The sequence below is a fragment of the Neophocaena asiaeorientalis genome, unplaced genomic scaffold, assembly GCF_003031525.2.
Source record: "Neophocaena asiaeorientalis asiaeorientalis breed wild unplaced genomic scaffold, Neophocaena_asiaeorientalis_V1.1 scaffold134, whole genome shotgun sequence".
NCBI lineage: Eukaryota > Metazoa > Chordata > Mammalia > Artiodactyla > Phocoenidae > Neophocaena > Neophocaena asiaeorientalis.
In genome coordinates this window covers 17,101,464-17,122,177 of record NW_020185339.1, presented here as the reverse complement: position 1 = coordinate 17,122,177, position 20,714 = coordinate 17,101,464, and the positions used below count along the sequence as shown (strand labels likewise).

Below are 20,714 nucleotides of genomic sequence, written 5' to 3'. Positions count from 1 at the left end.
ATACACTAACAACGAAAGATCAGAAAGAAATTAATGAAATTAAGGAAACAATCCTACTTACCATTGCATCAAAAGGAATGAAATACCTAGTAATTAACCTACCTAAGGAGGCAGAAGACCTGTACTCTGAAAACTATAAGATGCTGATGGAAGAAACTGAAGATGACCCAAACAGATGGAAAGATGTACTGTGTTCTTGGGTTGTAAGAATCAATATTGTTAAAATGACCATACTACCCAAGGCAATCTACAAATTCAGTGTCATCCCTATCAAATCACGAATGGCATTTTTCACAGAGCTAGAGCAAAAATTTTAAAATATGTATGGAAACACAAAAGATCCCGAATAGCCAAAGCAATCTTGAGAAAGAAAAATGGAGCTGGAGGAATCAGGTTCCCTGACTTCAGACTATACTACAAACCTACAGTAATCAAAACAGTATGGTACTGGCACAAAAAACAGACACATAGATCAATGGAACAGGATGGAAAGCCCAGAAATAAATCCATGTACCTATGGTCAATTCATCTCTGACAAGGGAGGAAATACTATACAATGGAGAAAAGACTGTCTCTTCAATAAGTGGTGCTGGGAAAACTGGACAGCTACATGTAAAAGAATGAAATTAGAACATTCTCTAACACCATACACCAAAAACGCTCAAAATGTTATAAAGACCTAAATGTAAGACCAGATACTATAATACTCGTAGAGGAAGACATAGGCAGAACACTCTTTGAGATAAATTGCAGCAGTATCTTTTTATATCCATCCCCTAGAGTAATGGAAATTAAAAAATAAACAAATGGGACCTAATTAAACTTAAAAGCTTTTGCACAGCAAAGGAACCCATAAACAAGAAGAAAAGACAACCCTCAGAATGGGAGAAAATATTTTCAAACAAAGCAACTGACAAAGGTTACACACACACACACACACACACACACACACACACACACACACTGGAATATTAGCCATAAAAAGAATAAAATAATGCCATTTGCAGCAACATGGATGGACCTAGGGATAATTATACTGAATGAAGTGAGCTAGACAGACAAATATCATATGATACCACTTATATTTGGAATCTAAAAAAAAAGATACAAATGAACTTATATACAAAACAGAAAAAGACCCATAGGCATAGAAAGCAAACTTATGGTTACCAAAGGAGAAAGGGAAGGTGGGGGAGGGATAAATTAGGAGGTTGGGATTAACAGATACACACACTACTAGATAACCAAGGACCTACTGTATAGCACAGAGAACTATACTCAATATTTTGTAATAACCTATATGGGAAAAAATCTGAAAAAAAAATATATATAACTGAATGACTTTGTTGTACACCTGAAACTAACAACGCTGTAAACCAACTATATTTCAATTAAGAAAATAAAATAAAGAAAAAAATCAATGCAGACAAGAAAAAAGTCTATTTTTTGAAGATGAAAAATATTTTGCTTACTCTGGTTAAATAAGCTCAGTATATGTGAGCTTGTGGTTTAGACACCTTTGTGGTTAATAAACATTTTCATGTTCATCTCTTTTTTCATATAGCTTTCTTAGTAGTAATTTCACCGAAATATATATATTTACTACACAAATGATTTTCATCCTTTTTTTTTTTTTTCCTAGAGCACCTTCATAACTCAGGTGTAGACCTAATTGTGAAACAAGCTACTTTTAATTGGAGTAGATACTTTCAAATCACTCATAATACTAGCTTTTAAAAACCATTTTAGTGGAGGGAAAAAAACTCAAAACTTTCATAAGATTATGCTAAAGCATAGTATATATAATAGTGAATTGTGGAGGGGGGTAGAAGAGAGTGAAAGTGGCCACAAAGAATGTAGACATTGTGCCAGTTTTCTGCTCCTGTCACCACATATTGGATTTAACAGAAAACCACTCCTAGAAGAATACTTTCCAATAGCTTTTCTGTGGCTTTTTAAAACTGCACAAATCCTTATAATGTGACCAGAAAAATAATTTCAGGTGATGTGTTAAAAATACATGTGGGGCTCCTGTGTAACACCCATTTCATTAGGAAGCAAGCAGGGAAACTGGCTGTCTCTGTTCTTACCTTTCTCACAGTGAGGTCCATAGAATCCATCAGGACACTGGCAGACCCGCCTTTCATTACAAAAGCCTCCATTTCGGCACCCTCCTGGGCACTCAGCTTCACCAAAGAGAAACAAGGTTTATATAGACAGCTTTCAAATCATGTTGAGTGAATTACAGGGGCATGAAGAGGCTAACGGTCACTTTTTCCCCAGCACACCAATTATCATAATTTATTGAATACCAGTACTTCCACTTCATTCTCTGTACACTGCCTGTACTTCACTAAGTCTTCATGAAAGTAAGATACTGCCTCTCAGTCCTACTTCCAACAGTAGGGAGCTCGTGGAAGAAGGCAAAGCGAGCTTATGTTCTGCCTTCCTCCCACCCATCAATCTACTGCATTTCCTTAAATTCACACTGAAACAGAATGATGGATATTGCCCTCAATATTCATTTTCAGAGGAGGGAATGACCTTTCGGTACATCTTTAGGGCACTGAAAGCCTCCAGAGCTTAAATTCTGTGTTGGAAGAGCTTGTATCAGGATGGGAAAGGAGACAGCATGGGAAAGCCTTCAAGCTTAACTGGGAATCCGGGCTGTGATGGAGAGGTGCCTTTGCCTGGCAGAGATCACTGGCGTGATCTTTGGAAGTCAAAAGCACCAAGCTTTTGGCAGGGCGTATGGTTTGTAGTAGTTGCTGGTGATGACTGGAACCCTTGCTATGAGGGTGGGGACTCCCAAAGATTGTGTTGGAGGAGGGAAAGAAGAGAGGTGGAAGACAGGGCATTTTGAAGGGTACTGGAGTTCCTAAACTTATGAGTGCAGTCAAAGCAGAGAAAGTCTGTCTTAGTACTATTAGCGGACCCTGCGTTTACCCCTCCTCCCACTGGTGTGGTTTTAATTATACAAAATAATTAGCTAGCTAGCTAGCTACAATGTTTGGCCCAAATCACACCTGGAAGCCTTATGAGCCTTCTCTGGAATCACCATCACTGATTACCTTGTTGACATGTTTTAAAGAAGATGGCATTCTGAGGTGTCTGCAGGATGGTGTTGCCTTCAGAATTCATTACAATCACATTCACTTCAAATGCTGCCACTCCATCTTGTTTGCCGAGACATGGAAAACCAACTTGAACAACTAAAGAAAAAGAAGGTATGGAGAAACAGTTTATCTAGTTGATCCCAGTTTTACAGAAATCTTGGTAAGAGAGACAAAGAACAAAGCAAAAATGTTCACATTTTGTTATCAGACATGCTTGTATCTCCACTAGAGTACGGACTGTATTTTGATTATCTGGGCATTCTCCACAGAACGTGTACGTCATGCTGAGTGGAGAATTAATGACCCTCATTAATTTGTACCCTACTAATATGAAACTGGGGATATTTTGTTCATAGTCTGAACTTGTACCATCTTGGAAAAAAAAGATGGTAAAATGTTCTCTAAGAATTAAAGGTGCAAATAGGTAGCATAGGTTAATTAGGAGAAGAAACTTTGTGAACACCTTCACCAGCCTCCATATAATTCAAAAAGAGCTAAAAGTCAGCACTGCAGAATCTATTAAATAAAGCCCCATAAGCAACACCCCACTGGTTTACTTTTACTCTGTATGCTTGAAAGTGACAAAATATCTTCTTTGGAAATATTCTACAACTCAGACTAGACCCCAAACATTGGACTGAGTTAATAAACATAATATTTTCTCAGGCTATTTGTTAATATTGAGAAGTGTCCATATCTTGGGGATCTAGAAGAGAGTTTGCTGTGATGAAGTAATCTCACAATAGACATGTCTAATGGTTTAGGTTCCTAAAGAGGAGACACTTCTTTTTAGTGAAACTGATGATCACTTGGGGTATGTAGGTGTAGACTAAGCAGAGAGTGGGAACTAATAGTGTTGCTGTACAGAGATGGCGAGGAGTTGTCCACAACTTCAGCTGTGAAATACCCACAAATCATTGGGTGGAAATTGGCTCAAGTCATTGGCTGAGAGGCCGATTTCATAAATTCTGAAATCCACTGGATTATCCTAACATATCCACTGGAGAAGACTGATCTAGCTGATCCACTAGACTCCAATTCTTCCTTATGAATAGAACAAATATTGCTAAGAGGTATACATATGAAATTCTGTTTTTTTGTTTCTGTATGGCAGGTTACGGTTACTGCCAAGCTTGGGAAAATCGTACCATGCCAAGAAAAATCCTTTCCCTTCAGAGTTTTCATAAACCTTTCCCCTAGTTGTACAAGAAGAAGTGAGCTAGAAGTCAGTGTGCTCTTTTCCATAATGCACTGAACACCAGTTGGTCATACAATCTTCTTAACGCGCTTGGCAACCAGAAACCACTCTCAAGGCTTTGGCATTGTCAGTGTTCATTACTGTGCTCTTCTCCAAATAACACGGGTTTCCAGTTCTCCTGAATCTTGAGATCTGAGCATTGTAAATAATTAAATGATGGAAAAAACCCAGATATTTTAACAGAAATAAAAAGAGAGAAAAAAACCAAACTTGTTTCTGAAGTCCCAAAGTATAATTGTCCCCACTGAAAACCTTGGTTTAATGAAATTGTATATATGAAAATGCAAACTTACAAAATACAAAAATCCATAGTAGGGATTTCCATTTCAAAAGGAAGCAAAGGACTGTACAAGGAAAACCGCGTTGGATCTGTTATTGCGGGATAGTTGTGAAATATACATAGGATTTTTTCCTATGGCTGCATCCCGGATCTGGAAATTTTACTTGGGGACCAAGGGAATCTGAAAGGCTACATGGATAGAGATGATTTGCAAAAAGCAAGACTCCAGTTCTTGTCGTAGAGTTCACAGACTTCCTCACTTACTGGCCTTTTCTTTCCTTGTTTGTAACAAATGTCTTCCCTTTTTTTCTGCCCTCTCCTCTATCAGTCTCTACTTTTCTATCTCTGCCTCTTCTTTTTTCTCCCAGTTTTCTTTTTTTTCCCCTGCTCTGCACCTGGATTGTATCTTCACTGAACAATCGGGCACTTTGAGAACTAACTGGAAGCAGTCTTGTAGGGAAGAGCTGTATGGAATTATCTGCTTTTATGGTGAACTTGGCATTTGTGAATGGGTATCCTGTTCACGATATTAATTGCTAGCAAAAACAAGAAAAAGAGCACAGGAGTAAAACGTGGATTTTTCTGAATACGCATTGTGATGACCAGCAGTTACCTTACCGACTGATATCCAGAGGAAAATAATTTGGAAGATTCTTCTGTCCATGTGGAAGACAGGCTCTTGGTGCTCCAGCCAGGCATCAGGGCTGTGCCTTTGAGGTGGGAGAGCCAAGTTCAGGACACTAGTCCACAAGAGACCTCCCAGCTCCACGTAATATCAAACGGCGAAAATCTCCCAGCTCCATGTAATATCAAATGGCGAAAATCTCCCCGAGATCTCCATCTCAACACCAAGACCCAGCTCCACTCAACGACCAGCAAGCTACAGTGCTGGATACCCTATGCCAAACAACTAGCAAGACAGGAACACAACCCCATCCATTAGCAGAGAGGCTGCCTAAAATCATAAAAAGTCCAAAGACACCCCAAAACACACCACCAGATGTGGACCTGCCCACCAGAAAGACAAGATCCAGCCTCATCCACCAGAACACAGGCACTAGTTCCCTCCAGCAGGAAGCCTACACAACCCACTGAACCAACCTTAGCCACTGGGGACAAACACCAAAAACAGCGGGAACTACGAACCTGCAGCTGGCGAAAAGGAGACCCCAAACACAGTAAGTTAAGCAAAATGAGAAGACAGAGAAACACACAGCAGATGAAAGAGCAAGATAAAAACCCACCAGACCTAACAAAAGAAGAGGAAATAGGCAGTCTACCTCAAAAAGGATTCAGAATGATAGTAAAGATGAACCAAAATCTTGGAAATAGAATGGAGAAAATACAAGAAACATTTAACAAGGACTTAGAAGAACTAAAGAGCAAACAAACAGTGATAAACAGCACAATAAATGAAATTAAAAATTCTCTATGGGCTTCCCTGGTGGCGCAGTGGCCGAGAGTCTGCCTGCTGATGCAAGGGACACGGGTTTGTGCCCCGGTCCGGGAAGATCCCACATGCCGCAGAGCGGCTGGGTCCATGAGCCATGGCGGTTGAGCCTGCGCGTCTAGAGCCTGTGCTCTGCAACGAGAGAGGCCACAACAATGAGAGGCCCACGTACCGCCAAAAAAAGAAAAAAAAAGAAAAAATCTCTAGAAGGGATCAATAGCAGAATAACTGAGGCAGAAAAACAGATAAGTGACCTGGAAGATAAAATAGTGGAAATAACTACTGCAGAGCAGAATAAAGAAAAAAGAATGAAAATAATTGAGGACAGTCTCAGAGACCTCTGGGACAACATTAAATGCACCAACATTCGAATAAAAGGAGTCCCAGAAGAAGAAGAGAAAAAGAAAGGGACTGAGAAAATATTTGAAGACCTTATAGTTAAAAACTTCCCTAATATGGGAAAGGAAACAGTTAATCAAGTCCAGGAAGCACAGAGAGTCCCATACAGGATAAATCCAAGAGAAACATGTCAAGACACATATTAATTAAACTATCAAAAATTAAATACAAAGAAAAAATAATAAAAGCAGCAAGGGAAAAACAACAAATAACACACAAGGGAAGCCCCATAAAGTTAACAGCTGATCTTTCAGCAGAAACCCTGCAAGCCAGAAGGGACTGGCAGGACATATTTAAAGTGACGAAGCAGAAAAACCTACAACCAAGATTACCCTACCCAGCAGGGATCTCATTCAGATTTGACAGAGAAATTAAAAGCTTTACAGACAAGCAAAGCTAAGAGAATTCAGCACCACCAAACCAGCTTTACAACAAATGCTAAAGGAACTTCTTTAGGCAGGAAACACAAGAGAAGGAAAAGACCTACAATAACAAACCCAAAACAATTAAGAAAATGGTAATAGGAACATACATATCGATAATTACCTTAAATGTAAATGGATTAAATGCTCCAACCAAAAGACACAGACTGGCTGAATGGACACAAAAACAAGACCCATATATGTGCTGTCTACAGTATACCCACTTCAGACCTAGGGACACATACAGACTGAAAGTAAGGGGATGGAATAAGATATTCCTTGCAAATGGAAATCAAAAGAAAGCCGGAGTATCAATTCTCGTATCAGAGAAAATAGACTTTAAAATATAGACTATTACAAGAGACAATGAAGGACACTACATAATGATCAAGGGATCAATCCAAGAAGAAGATATAACAATTGTAAATATTTATGTTATGAACAGACCAATCACAAGCACTGAAATTGAAACTGTGATTAAAAATCTTCCAACAAACAAAAGCCCAGGACCAGATGGCTTCACAGGCGAATTCTATCAAACGTTTAGAGAAGAGCTAACACCTATCCTTCTCAAACTCTTCCAAAATATAGCAGAGTTAGGAATACTCCCAAACTCATTCTATGAGGCCACCATCACCCTGATACCAAAACCAGACAAAGATGTCACAAAGAAAGAAAATTACCGGCCAATATCACTGATGAATACAGATGCAAAAATCCTCAACAAAATCCTAGCAAACAGAATCCAACAGCCCATTAAAAGGATCATACACCATGATCAAATGGGGTTTAACCCAGGAATGCAAGGATTCTTCAGTATATGCAAATCAATCAATGTGATACATCATATTAACAAATTGAAAGAGAAAAACCATATGATCATCTCTACAGATGCACGGAAAGCTTTTGACAAAATTCAACACCCATTTATGATAAAAACCCTCCAGAATGTGGGCATAGGGGGAACTTTCCTCAACATAATAAAGACCATATATGACAAAACCACAGCCAACATCGTCCCCAATGGTGAAAAAGAGAAACCATTTCCACTAAGTTCAGGAACAAGGCAAGGTTGCCCACTCTCACCACTATTATTCATCATAGTTTTTGAAGTTTTAGCCACAGCAATCAGAGAAGAAAAATAAATAAAAGGAATCCAAATCTGAAAAGAAGAAGTAAAACTGTCACTGTTTGCAGATGACATGATACTATACATAGAGAATCCTAAAGATGCTACCAGATAACTACTAGAGCTAATCAATGAATTTGGTAAAGTAGCAGGATACAAAATTAATGCACAGAAATCTCTGGCATTCCTATACACTAATGATGAAAAATCTGAAAGTGAAATTAAGAAAACACTCCCATTTACCATTGCAACCAAAAGAATGCAATATCTATGAATAAACCTACCTAAGGAGACAAAAAACCTGTATGCAGAAAATTTTAAGACACTGATGAAAGAAATTAAAGATGATACAAATAGATGGAAACATATACCGTGTTCTTGGATTGGAAGAATCAACATTGTGAAAATGACTCTACTACCCAAAGCAATCTACAGTTTCAATGCAATCCCTATCAAAGAACCAATGGCATTTTTCACAGAACTAGAATAAAACATTGCACAATTTTTATGGAAACACAAAAGACCCTGAGTAGCCAAAGCAACCTTGAGAAAGAAAAATGGAGGTGGAGGAATCAGGCTCCTTGATTTTAGACTATACTACAAAGCTACAGTAATCAAGACAGTATGGTACTTGCACAAAAACAGAAATATAGGTCAATGGAACAGGATAGAAAGCCCAGAGATAAACGCACACACATACGGTCACCTTATTTTTGATAAAGGAGGCACCCTCTTCAATAAGACAGCCTGGAAAAAAGACAGCCTCTTCAATAAGTGGTGCTGGGAAAACTGGACAGCTACATGTAAAAGAATGAAATTATAATACTCCCTAACACCATAAACTAAAATAAACTCAAAATGGATTAAAGACCTAAATGTAAGGCCAGACACTATAAAACTCTGAGAGGAAAACATAGGCAGAACATTATGACATAAATCACAGCAAGATCCTTTTTGACCCACCTCCTAGAGAAATGGAAATAAAAATAAAAATAAACAAATGGGACCTAATGAAACTTTAAAGCTTTTGCACAGCAAAGGAAACTATAAACAAGATGAAAAGACAGCCCTCAGAATGGGAGAAAATATTTGCAAATGAAGCAACTGACAAAGGATTAATCTCCAAAATTTACAAGCATCTCAATATTAAAAAAAACAAAAAAAAACAGTCCAAACATGGGCAGAAGACCTAAATAGACATTTCTCCAAAGAAGATATACAGATTGCCAACAAACACATGAAAGGATGCTCAACATCACTAATCATTAGAGAAATGCAAATCAAAACTACAATGAGGTATCACCTCACACCAGTCAGAACGGCCATACTCAAACAAAAATCCAGAAACAATAAATGCTGGAGAGGGTGTGGAGAAAAGGGAATCCTCTTGCACTGTTGGTGAGAATGTAAATTGATACAGCCACTATGGAGAACAGTATGGTGTTTCCTTAAGAAACTAAAAATAGAACTACCATATGACCCAGCAATCCCACTACTGGGCATATACCCTGAGAAAACCATAATTCAAAAAGAGTCATATACGACAATGTTCATTGCAGCAGTATTTACAGTAGCCAGGATATGGAAGCAACCTAAGTGTCCGTTGACAGATGAATGGATAAAGAAGATGTGGCACATATATACAATGGAATATTACTCAGCCATAAAACGAATCAAAACTGAGTTATTTGCAGTGAGGTGGATGGACCTAGAGACTGTCATACAGAGTGAAGTAACTCAGAAAGAGAAAAACAAAGACCATATGCTAACACATATATAAGGAGTCAAAAAAAAAAAAAAGGTTGTGAATCACCTAGGGGCAGGACAGGAATAAAGACGTAGACGTAGGGAATGGACTTGAGGACACGGGGTGGGGGAAGGGTAAGCTGGGACGAAGTGAGAGAGTGGCATGGACATATATACACTACCAAATGTAAAACAGATAGCTAGTGGGAAGCAGCCACATAGCACAGGGAGATCAGTTCGGTGCTTTGTGTCCACCTAGAGGGGTGGGATAGGGAAGGTAGAAGGGAGACGCAAGAGGGAGGAGAAATGGGCATAAATGTATATTTATAGCTGATTCACTTTGTTATAAAGCAGAAACTAACACACCACTGTAAAGCAATTATACTCCAATAAAGATGTCTTAAAAAAAAAGACCTCTTCCACACTGAGACCAGTATGGTGCTCATACAGCCTCAGCCTCGGTCATGCAAACCACTGCCTCACAACAAGGGAAGAGATGAATAAGGTGCGTGAGATCTCATCCTCAACACCACATGATTATAAGCTGTTCCATGAATATAAATCATCCAACACAAATAGTCATCCATTCATTCTCTCAGCAAACACTTACTGAGTACCTACTCTGGGCTTCACTTTCTAAGGATGGGGGTCACCAGGAAGAAGATGGTCCTCCCAGCATTAACACCTATTTGACAATTTCTACACATTGGATTCCTGATGGTCTTGGTTGAGAAACACCCCTGCTCTGTTGGTTTCATGGGATGACAGAGAAAGAGTGTTCCAACAGGTAAAGCCTTGGCTTGATGGAAACTGTTTTTCGTTATCCAACTCGGGAATTTTACTGAACCACCCTGCAGTTTGTATTTCCTGTTTTTGTTCTCTTCAGATGCCAGAAAGCAGGCACTTCATAACTGTTAAAGATCAAGAGTTTTCTTTTTTGTGCAACGCTTAGGCATATAGGAGTCTGTAGGATAAAAGGACACCTTAGCAGCTTGAGGGTATTAAATAGACCAGCAGAGTAATGAACGCTACCTGGATGCTTAGGAGCAAGACACACTGATTTGGTTACTTTTTAATAATTCAAGTTACCCTCACTGCTCATGCTGGGGGGACTGAGCTTAATGAGGCTAATGAGTAACTGCCCTGAAATGAACTACAATTCCCATAAACTTCTTGCACCTGCATTTCTGCAAACAAATCCTACATCTGCCTCCAAAAATCTCTATGGGGAGAGGGGGGGTTGTCCGTGTAAAATGTGTGTGTGTGTGTGTATAAATGCGCACACACGTGCATGAGTCACCTCATCCCAGGCTTGTTCTTTTTAGTCTCACCTTGCCCAAAGTATCATCCACTTTTTCTTCTACATTTTATTAAAGATTCTAATTAGCAAATGATGTTTTCTCTAAACACGATCTATTAAAGTGTTCTCATATCATATATTCAAAACCTTACTGCTTCAATATCCTAAGAAGTAGAACTTCAGTAAGCTTTTTTTTTTTACTAGACACAAAAAACTGATAAAACCGGGAAGATTTTGGATATAAGCATTTGATTAGAAATCCAAAGATTCAAGATTTATTTTAAGTTGAGGAGGTATAACTGTGCAATTAATGAACACCTTTTAATGGGCTGAATGAGTTTGTACGTCTTTAATAATCAGAAAAAGACGAAAGAAAAATTCAAAAACATGAAATGGAAATTGAGAGACATGTTATGTATTTATCTTACTCCTGACCACTTCTTAAGAAAAAGAACAAATATGCTCAAGAAAAATTTTATAGAAAATTATCTTCAACTCAAAAGGAACACCAAGTGACGTGGCATGAGACTGAGTAATGCCCTATTCCAAGAATTTGGTGGTCATATTCTAAGAACTTTCTTGTCTCCATGATGTAGCAGTATGCAATAATACTAGCATTATCATCTGAGCGGAATTGGGGTACCCATGTATCTGGAATGGGATATTCATATCCTTGAGGCTACAAATCTCAGGTGAGTGTATCTCCAGAACCCAAGGCCTTTTTCCTTCATAGGAGCTTCCTAGAACCTAAACCCATCTGGATTGGAAGTAAATCCTCTGGGAGGGCTGTGAGTCATATCGGCAGCACTGGGATGACCCAAGAGAAACTCAGATTCACACTCTTCCTGTCTATACCCACATGGGCACCTATGCCAGGAAATTAGAGAAACTCTGTGCTTATTTAGTCCCCAACTCTTACAGTGCTGGGATGTGGCAATACAGATACATTGGAAGTAGTAGATGACTACAACCTGAAAATGGACTCTGTAAGGGTGCCTGATTTCCTGATTATTTCATCAATTTAAATTAGCTCCTCAGCAAAGGAAACCATAAACAAAATGAAAAGACAACCTGCAGACTGGGAGAAAATATTTGCAAATGATGCAACCGACAAGGGGTTAATTTTCAAAATATACTAACATCTCATACAGCTCAATATTAAAAAAAAAAAAAACAATCAAAAAATGGGCAGAAGATCTAAATAGACATTTCTCCAAATAAGGCATACAAATGGCCAACATCACTAATCATTAGAGAAATGCAAATCAAAATTAAAATGACGTACCACCTCACACCAGTCAGAATGGCCATCATTAAAACGTCTACAAATAACAAATGCTGGGGAGGGTGTGCAGAAAAGGGAAGCCTTCCTACACTGTTGGTGGGAATGTAAGTTGGTGCGGCCACTATGGAAAACTGTATGGAGGTTACTCAGAAAACTAAAAATAGATCTACCATATGATTCAGCAATTCCACTCCTGGGCATATATCCAGAGAAAATTCTAATTTGAAAAGATACAAGCACCCCTTTGTTCATAGCAGCACTATTTACAATAGCCAAGTCATGGAAACAACCTAAATGTCCATCAACAGATGCATGGAGAAGGAAGAAATGGTATATATATATATATACATATATATATATATACACACACATATATACATACAGTGGAATATTACTCAGCCATAAAAAAGAATGAAATAATGCCATTTGCAGCTACATGGATGGACCTAGAGATGATCATACTAAGTGAAGTAAGTCAGAAAGACAAATACCATATGATATCACTTATCTGTGGAACCTAAAACATGACACAAATGAACTTACATACGAAACACACTCACATAGAGAACAGACTTGTAGTTGCCAAGGGGGAGGGGTGTGGGGGAGTGATGGATGGCGAGTTTGGGACTAGCAGATACAAACTATTATATATAGAATGTATAAACAACAATGTCCTATTGCATAGCTCAGGGAACTATATTCAATATCCTATAATAAACCCTAATGGAAAAGAAAAAAATTAGCTCCTAACGAGATCTTCATTTGATGTCTGACAAATTATTCTAATGTTCCTCTAAAAGAACAAGACTAATCTTCTTTTTTAAGAGACAGGATTCTGCTATCAATTATTTTAATATAAAACTATAAATATTATAATATTAGAACAAACAGTAGTCTCTAAAACCAACTCTTATCTATAAAAAACTTATTGTAAAATAAAGAGCATATCTTGAGTCAGTCCAACCTCTTACACTGGAAAAGTCAACAATTCAGAAAAATAATTCAGGTTGAGCCCTACCTCATACTACTGCCAAAATAAATTTTTATAAAATATTAGAAGCATGTGTAAATTATCACCTAATGGTTCTCTGGAATAGGAATTAATTTCCAAGCATAAAAGTAATAGGAAAAACATCACAAAGGAAAAGATAGTTTTGACCACACAGGATTTTAAAGCCTCTGCATATCCCTCCTCAAAAAAATAAAACATAAATTGAAAAAATTGCAATCAACAGTCAGTACTTTATAGTGAGCTTTGCAAATTAATAAGAACCACAGTATTTCAATATAAAAATGAGCACGGCACACAGACATTTACACTGTCTAACAGATACAAGAAAATAACTTCCTACCTCATAATAGGAATTTTAAAAATCAAATTGAAAGAACACTGAGGGACCACTTTTCACTTTTTAAGTCAGCAAAACAGCTAACATGATTAATAACACATGTTGATGAAGTTAGTAAGCCAGGCACTCTCCAACACTGCTAGCCAGGGTGCAAATAGGCACAGCCTTTGCGGAAAGTAATTTGGCATTTTGGCAATTTAAGAGCTTTTTAAAAAGTTCATAGCTCATATCCTTTGACACAATAATTTTACATCTAAGAATCTATTCTTAACAGAATAATGAGATGAACTTTAAGATTTTGCTACACACATGAATCCAACAAGTATTTTCTGAGAGCCTGTTCTATGCTGGGCCCTGTGTTGGCAGTCATGGTGAATAAGACAAACAGGGCTACTGACCATCTGTTATTTTAAAAATGATGTTTACTGTGATATTTCTAGTATGCCAACCCTAAAAACAATCTAAGTAACACAATAAGGGAATGAGTAAATAAATTATGGTATGTTCCTAAAACAATATTATAAGGGCATTAAAAATAACTTTTGGAAAAATGTGTAGTGACATGGGAAAATGCTTATGTTAAAATGTTAAAAGCCAAAAAATCATTATGCAAGACCAAATATATAATATTACTACAATTATGTAAAAATATATATATACTCAATGTAACATAGGTTACATAAGTGATCTCTGTATTTTTCTAAAAGTCATAAAACCTGGGCTCTAGTCTCAGCTTCACTGCTTATTACATGACTATGGGAAAGTCAGTTAAACTTCACAAGCCTCAATTTTCTAATTTGTAAAATGGAGCTGTTAATTCAGGCCTTGACGCCCTCCCAGAACACAAATTAGATAATGCATGAACTGGTGTTTTGTAAGTTGAAAAGTTCTAAACAAATAACTGCATACTGGATTTTCTTAGTAGAGAAGGATGATTAGATCTGAAAGACTGAACCCCTTTCTCCTACTTTTCTATGTCTCCTCTCTACTTCAAATTCCTATTCAGGGCTTCCCTGGTGGCGCAGTGGTTAAGAGTCCGCCTGATGATGCAGGGGACGTGGGTTCTAAAAAAAAAAAAAAAAAAAAAAAAAAAAAAATTCCTATTCAATACAATGTTCATTTAGGGGAAGTTTTTCTTGACTTGTCCCATTCTCTCTCGATCACTTACTTTGCATCTTTGCCACATTTATATGTACTACATTAATTCACACTTGTTGGCCAAGTATATCTCACATAGTGACTTTTCTTTTTCTAATCTGGAATCATTTATGAACTGAGTTTTTAGAAAATTCTAAAACTTCCATTTCTTCATGCCTATCCTAATCTTTTGCCCAAAGGAAATAGGGACATAACAACTGCTTTGCCCTAAAATCAATAGATCTCTTCAGGAAAACATTCTGTAATGTCTCTGATGGGTGACATCTGGATCTAAAATATTATTCCCATCGCTATTATATTTTAAGTGTAAACCTTTCTCTGAGGCGAAGACCACCCACCTGATGCCTTGTGAGGCACTGTTCCCAGCAGAGGGACATTGACGGTTGGGTCTGCCATGATGCCTTTATCCAGGGAGCGCAAGGACAGGAATTCATAGAAGTATTCTGCCTACAACAAAAGGCATTGACAATCAGTACCATGGAAACCACAGAGAGTGGGAAGGCACTTCTCAATTCATCATCTCTCTGATGGAAGACTGACATTTTTCACTACAGGAATTCTGGAGCATACGGCACTTAAAATATTGTGTAGGCATAACTCTCTCTTCTGGGTTTTAGAACTCTAGAATTAGATTCTGCTTGGAGAGAAGTGATTCTTTAAAAATATTAATAACACATATCCACGATATTCACAAGGTAGCCTTTTAGCTTAAAAGGATTGAGAAAACTTCTCTTAAGGAAACAGGTGATGTCAAAACAATCTTCAACTAGCCCTTAGAAAATCCATCTGAGCTTCTTGGGTCATTCTTTAATTCTTTTCAAATCTGACGTGAGTCTTTGACCAGAATTTGGAAAGATGTAATAAATAAGTGATAATGAAAGCAGCAACCTATTGGCAAAAGAAGACATGAAAGTCCAAAATTTAATTTTCTTGGTGTGAATGTTTATTTTTCAGTATCATTCCCTTTGGAAGGTTTATATTTAACATCTCAATTTAATTATGGAGAGAAAAGTCTAAAAATGTGAAAACCACCTCTTCAATAATGACAATAAGCCGTAAAGCTTTATATTGTAAACATTTTCATTTTCCCACTGAGTCTAGTTGAGAAAATGATTCTTGCTACTTGAATGGCCATGAAATACTGAAAGTAGTGATGTATAATCTCACTGTAGAGCTTTGATGCTTAACTGATCCTCAGCTGGATTATTAAAATGGTTTGTGATAGAAACAATGTGTTCTTGCTTAAGAATAAAGAACAATCAATAAATAGCACAGATTCTGAAATGAAAGATAGGCAGATTGAGAGGTTCTGCAGTTATCTGTAGGATATCCAGAATTTGGATGGGTTAATTAAGTTGATTACATAAACATGGGCTAGGAAGAGGTTTAAAAAAGAATACAGCCTATCTTATACGCAGTATAAAAATTTATATGCAGTATAAAATTTATTTTCCAATGTGGAAGATATAAGAGATATATGGTAGACATTGACACAACCTTCTGCCTTAAGTCACAATATCAATGTATTAGGCATTAAGGGCTTTACCATGAGGGTGATCATGCAAAAGGGTAATCTCAGCAGCTATAGGGACACTGTCCATGCCTGGAGTGAGTTGAAAAGCACTTGCAGCTTTCACTAGGTCAAAAGGGGCACCTTCACTGACCAAGTTCCCACTGCAACCGCTTCTTTGAATTGTGGCGGTGGTTCCAGAAGACCACTGTGAAAGGTTCCCTGGGTGGGTAAAAAGAGTTGTGTGAATTAATTTTACTAAATTCATTTACTAGGAGGGCCCTGAGGATAAAGGGTCATAAGACAGTTAATTCCTACCCTGTCTAAGGGAAGGATTGCAAAAATTCTGATGAAAAGAGTGTCATCAGGAAAGGTCATTCAATTGGAATGAATTCCTTTGAAAAAGAAAACATTATTTATGTCCCTTCAGGAAAACCAACGACTATTAAAAGTGGGCTACTTCTTAGACGGCGTTTCGTGAATCTAGGTGTTTTAAATGACTTCTACCGGCTGTGCTTCCCTCTATACTTTACTAGATAATCTTTGTCCTTCCCCTTTTTGTTCTAAAGCATATCATGGTAGGTATGATGAAGGGATTTAGCACTGTATGCCCTTGTAATTAATAACTTTTGGTTACTTATATTACCAAGTACAGTAATATCAGCTAGCAACAATAACACAACAACCACTTGTGAAATTCCACATGCCAAAATATTCGAAATATTTGTATTTATAGTACATTTAACAATAGAAAAGAGCTGAGTGGACAGAGTGCAAATATGTTGAAAATAAAACATTTCAGTAGCTATACTGCTTCAAATAACACATAATGTTATCATTTGCTGCTCCATCATTATACCTTTCACGTTATAAATTAAATCTGTGTTTATATGGATGATGTATTTTAAAAATGCATTTATAAAAACTAATATAATTTCAGTAAGTTTTTAAGATCATTTTTTGCATTAATAAGAAAAAGGATGAAAGACTAGACACCAAGATTAAAACAATGACTGTGTAGGAGTTGTTTTTTAAATTGGAGTGTAATTGCTTTACAATGTTGTATTAGTTTCTGTTGTACAACTATGTGAATCAGCTATATCCCACCCCTCTAGGTCATAACAGAGCACTGAGCTGAGCTCCCTGTGCTATGTGGCTGCTTCCCACTAGCTGTCTGTTTTACACATGGTAGTGTATATATGTCAATGCTACTCTCTCGCTTCGTCCCACCCTGTGTCCACAAATCCCTTCTCTACGTCTGCGTCTCTTTTCCCGCCCTGCATGACTGTGTAGGATTGATAGTAACTGATTTTTTTCCTTTTTTGTCTCTTTTCCAAATTTTCCACATGTGGTTCCATGACTTTTATAGTGAAATAAATACACTTATTTAACAACAGGCATTAATCATTTACCCTGCTTTCAGTTCTGTGTGGCTGATGATAATCATTGGCTCTATTTGTATAAATCTCTGATCAGAGTTGAAATATTCTTCTTGGGCTTCTATTGAGTGGGGCCACGCTCACGTAACAATGTATTTAATCTCTTGCAGTCTCCCTGAAAGTGTGCTTCCAGAAAACAACACTCGGTATTTAAGCAGATTCTGAATGTCTCTTTCAAAAGCTTTTGATGATGTTCACAGAAAGTGGGGCTGAAAGAATTTCACTCAGTCCAGACATATAACTTCATAGAACCTCTGGGTCTCCTGTTGCTGCTTTTGAGCGTGGTCACGTAAAGTAGGTTGGGAAGCACGAATGCGCTATATTCAGTTCCAGAGAGTTTATAATTAGCATTGGCATGCCCTCACCACAGCATGCAGCTAGGTTTAATAAACATCTCTGGCAAGCCAATACTCTGATCTTATCAATCACAGATTTTACACGACAGGTTTTAGGATGTCCGTTTGATTTCTTTGCGAATCAGTCAGCATCATGGCTTTTCTACTACAGTTCTAAGACTATCACAAGGAACTGGTCAAAACAGTTTCTTCTTCGGATCTTATCAGCAAAAGGCAGCTACCAGAGAAAACCTTTTTACTTATTTGGCTTTCTTTTTAGAGATGATGATGCTATAATCTCTAAAGTATATAATTTTCTTCATACCTGGTAGGTATTTTTCAAAAGGACTTTGTCCATGTTCATGTCCACTGCCTTCTTACAAACTCCAACTTGAAAACCACTTAGAAATTGACCAACCCTTTGTCTGATCTCAACACTGACTTCTTTCAGTTTCACTTTGTCATTATAAAGCAATCTATCAAAATCAACCAATACCATATAAATATTTTTACAAATAAATTATCATCACCATGAGGTAGAGATGAAATATATTCCTCATTTAGCTTAAGGGCTTAAATATTTCCCTCAAAATCAGAAAATGGCTGATGGAAGAGGTGATAGATTTATTAATGTCATATTATAACTCCTAGACAGGACTTTCTGTTCTTACTTTATTTATAATAAACATTCTTAGTCCCAAAACTCTCTCCTGGAAAAACTTATTTGGGGGCAAATAAAACCTAAATTCTATGCCAAAGAGAAAAGAGAGCTAGCTTTAAAGTTTGGGAACAAGTTTCACAAATTGCACATTTATTATTGAGATAAAAGTAACTCAGAGCATGAACTGCAATAGGGAGAGCATAAAACCTCTATTAGGAAAAAGTACATTCTGTTACATTAAATGACACTAGTGGAAACTCAGGTAGCGGTAACTAGGATGCTTATTTGGGAAACACATGAAAGGACTGCCTTGTATTCAAACAAAGAATGGGTCTATTCAGAAGAATAATTCACTTCTAAATTAAGTTGCTGAGAAATCTTGCTGGCCTGGCTTGCCACGCAGTAAATTTTCTTTTCATAGAGGGGTATAAAAGACACCCAAATATTATCAAGAAAGGAGGGCTGGAAGCCATTTAACTTGCTTCCAAGCAACTTGGCTGAATCTTAAGAGTTGTTCCTTCCAGAAGAGATGAAGACATCATTTAAACAGCAAAATGGGATAACTCATAAGGCCTTTGCTCTGGCACTCATTTTGGGGTAGACATGGAGAAAGGAAGCAGAGAATTGCATTAACCACTGGAAGGAATGGAGAGAATCCAGTATTTCTTTTCCACCTTTGAAGTTCTGAGTTTATGGTATACACTTAATCTAATAAGCACAATAATTGCAGGAACCTCTGAGTTAAGAATCAAAGGTTCTTCATAAAACCATGGCTCTCAAACCTCTTTTAACTTCATGTATTACGACGTTGGCCTAAGTATTCATGGGAAAACTTAAACATTAAAGGTATCGTATTTGTCCCTCCAAAATTTTCAGGTGATTTAAAAATACAGAACAGGACTTCCCTGGTGGCGCAGTGGGTAAGAATCCTCCTGCCAATGCAGGGGACACGGGTTCGAGCCCTGGTCTGGGAAGATCCCACGTGCCACAGACAACTAAGCCCGTGCGTCACAACTACTGAGCCTGCGCTCTAGAGCCCGCGAGCCACAACTACTGAAGCCCAGGCGCCTAGAGCCCGTGCTCCGCAACAAGAGAAGCCACCCAATGAGAAGCCTGCGCACCACAATGAAGAGGAGCCCCCACGCACCACAGTTAGAGAAAGCCCACGCGCAGAAATGAAGAGGTCTTCATTTCTTCACGAAGCCAAAAATAAAAAATATAAATAAATAAATTTATTAAAAAAATACAGAACATATTGCCATAAAGTTTGAAATTTTACCAATAATTTTTGTTGAGTGTTCATTATACTCTAGTCACTGTTCATTTAATTGTCACAACAGCCTACTATTACAGCATACAAGTATGTTCAGATTAGCCAGGCCCTGAGCCTGAGAATTACTAAAGGGATATAAAATAGCTCCTACACGGTATGTGAAATGCAAGAAGAAATCTACTAAAATAAGCAAGAAAGGAAAATAGTTCAGTGCTGAAGTCCCAAACAAAACGAATAAGCATGCCCAATGCTTAAAATAATCTGACACCTGAATGTCTAGACCGAAAATGCCAGATCTCACGTTCTTCCTCGGCATTCTTCTTGTTACCTCTCTGCAAAATTTCATCCTTCAAACTCACAACTCCTTATCCTTGGATTCTGCGACAGTCCACTGATTCTTGTCCCACATCTTGACTTTCCTGCATGTCCTTATTAAGTCTCCTTTCAGCTCACAGTCTCAGAAAATCATTTGGACTCAAGCCTCAGCTCTTCATTCGTTACATTCTGCCATAAAACTCCTGCACTTTCACAGACTGAAGTACTGAATATTTCCTTCTGAGCAATGATGCTCAGCGTGAAACATTTACACCATGTCATGGCGTGC

The 20,714-nt window shown here is 37.7% G+C and overlaps 1 protein-coding gene across 1 annotated transcript in view; it reads right to left on the bottom strand.

Moving 5' to 3' along the window:
- Nucleotides 1-20,714, bottom strand: part of WIF1 (Wnt inhibitory factor 1) — an 81,370-nt gene that overhangs the window by 19,993 nt on the left and 40,663 nt on the right. The window contains exons 3-5 of the mRNA XM_024737090.1: nucleotides 15,231-15,339; nucleotides 3,072-3,212; nucleotides 2,091-2,186 (exon numbers count right to left, since the gene is read on the bottom strand). Coding sequence (XP_024592858.1) covers nucleotides 2,091-2,186; nucleotides 3,072-3,212; nucleotides 15,231-15,339 — 346 coding nt within the window. The remainder of the gene's footprint in view (nucleotides 1-2,090; nucleotides 2,187-3,071; nucleotides 3,213-15,230; nucleotides 15,340-20,714) is intronic.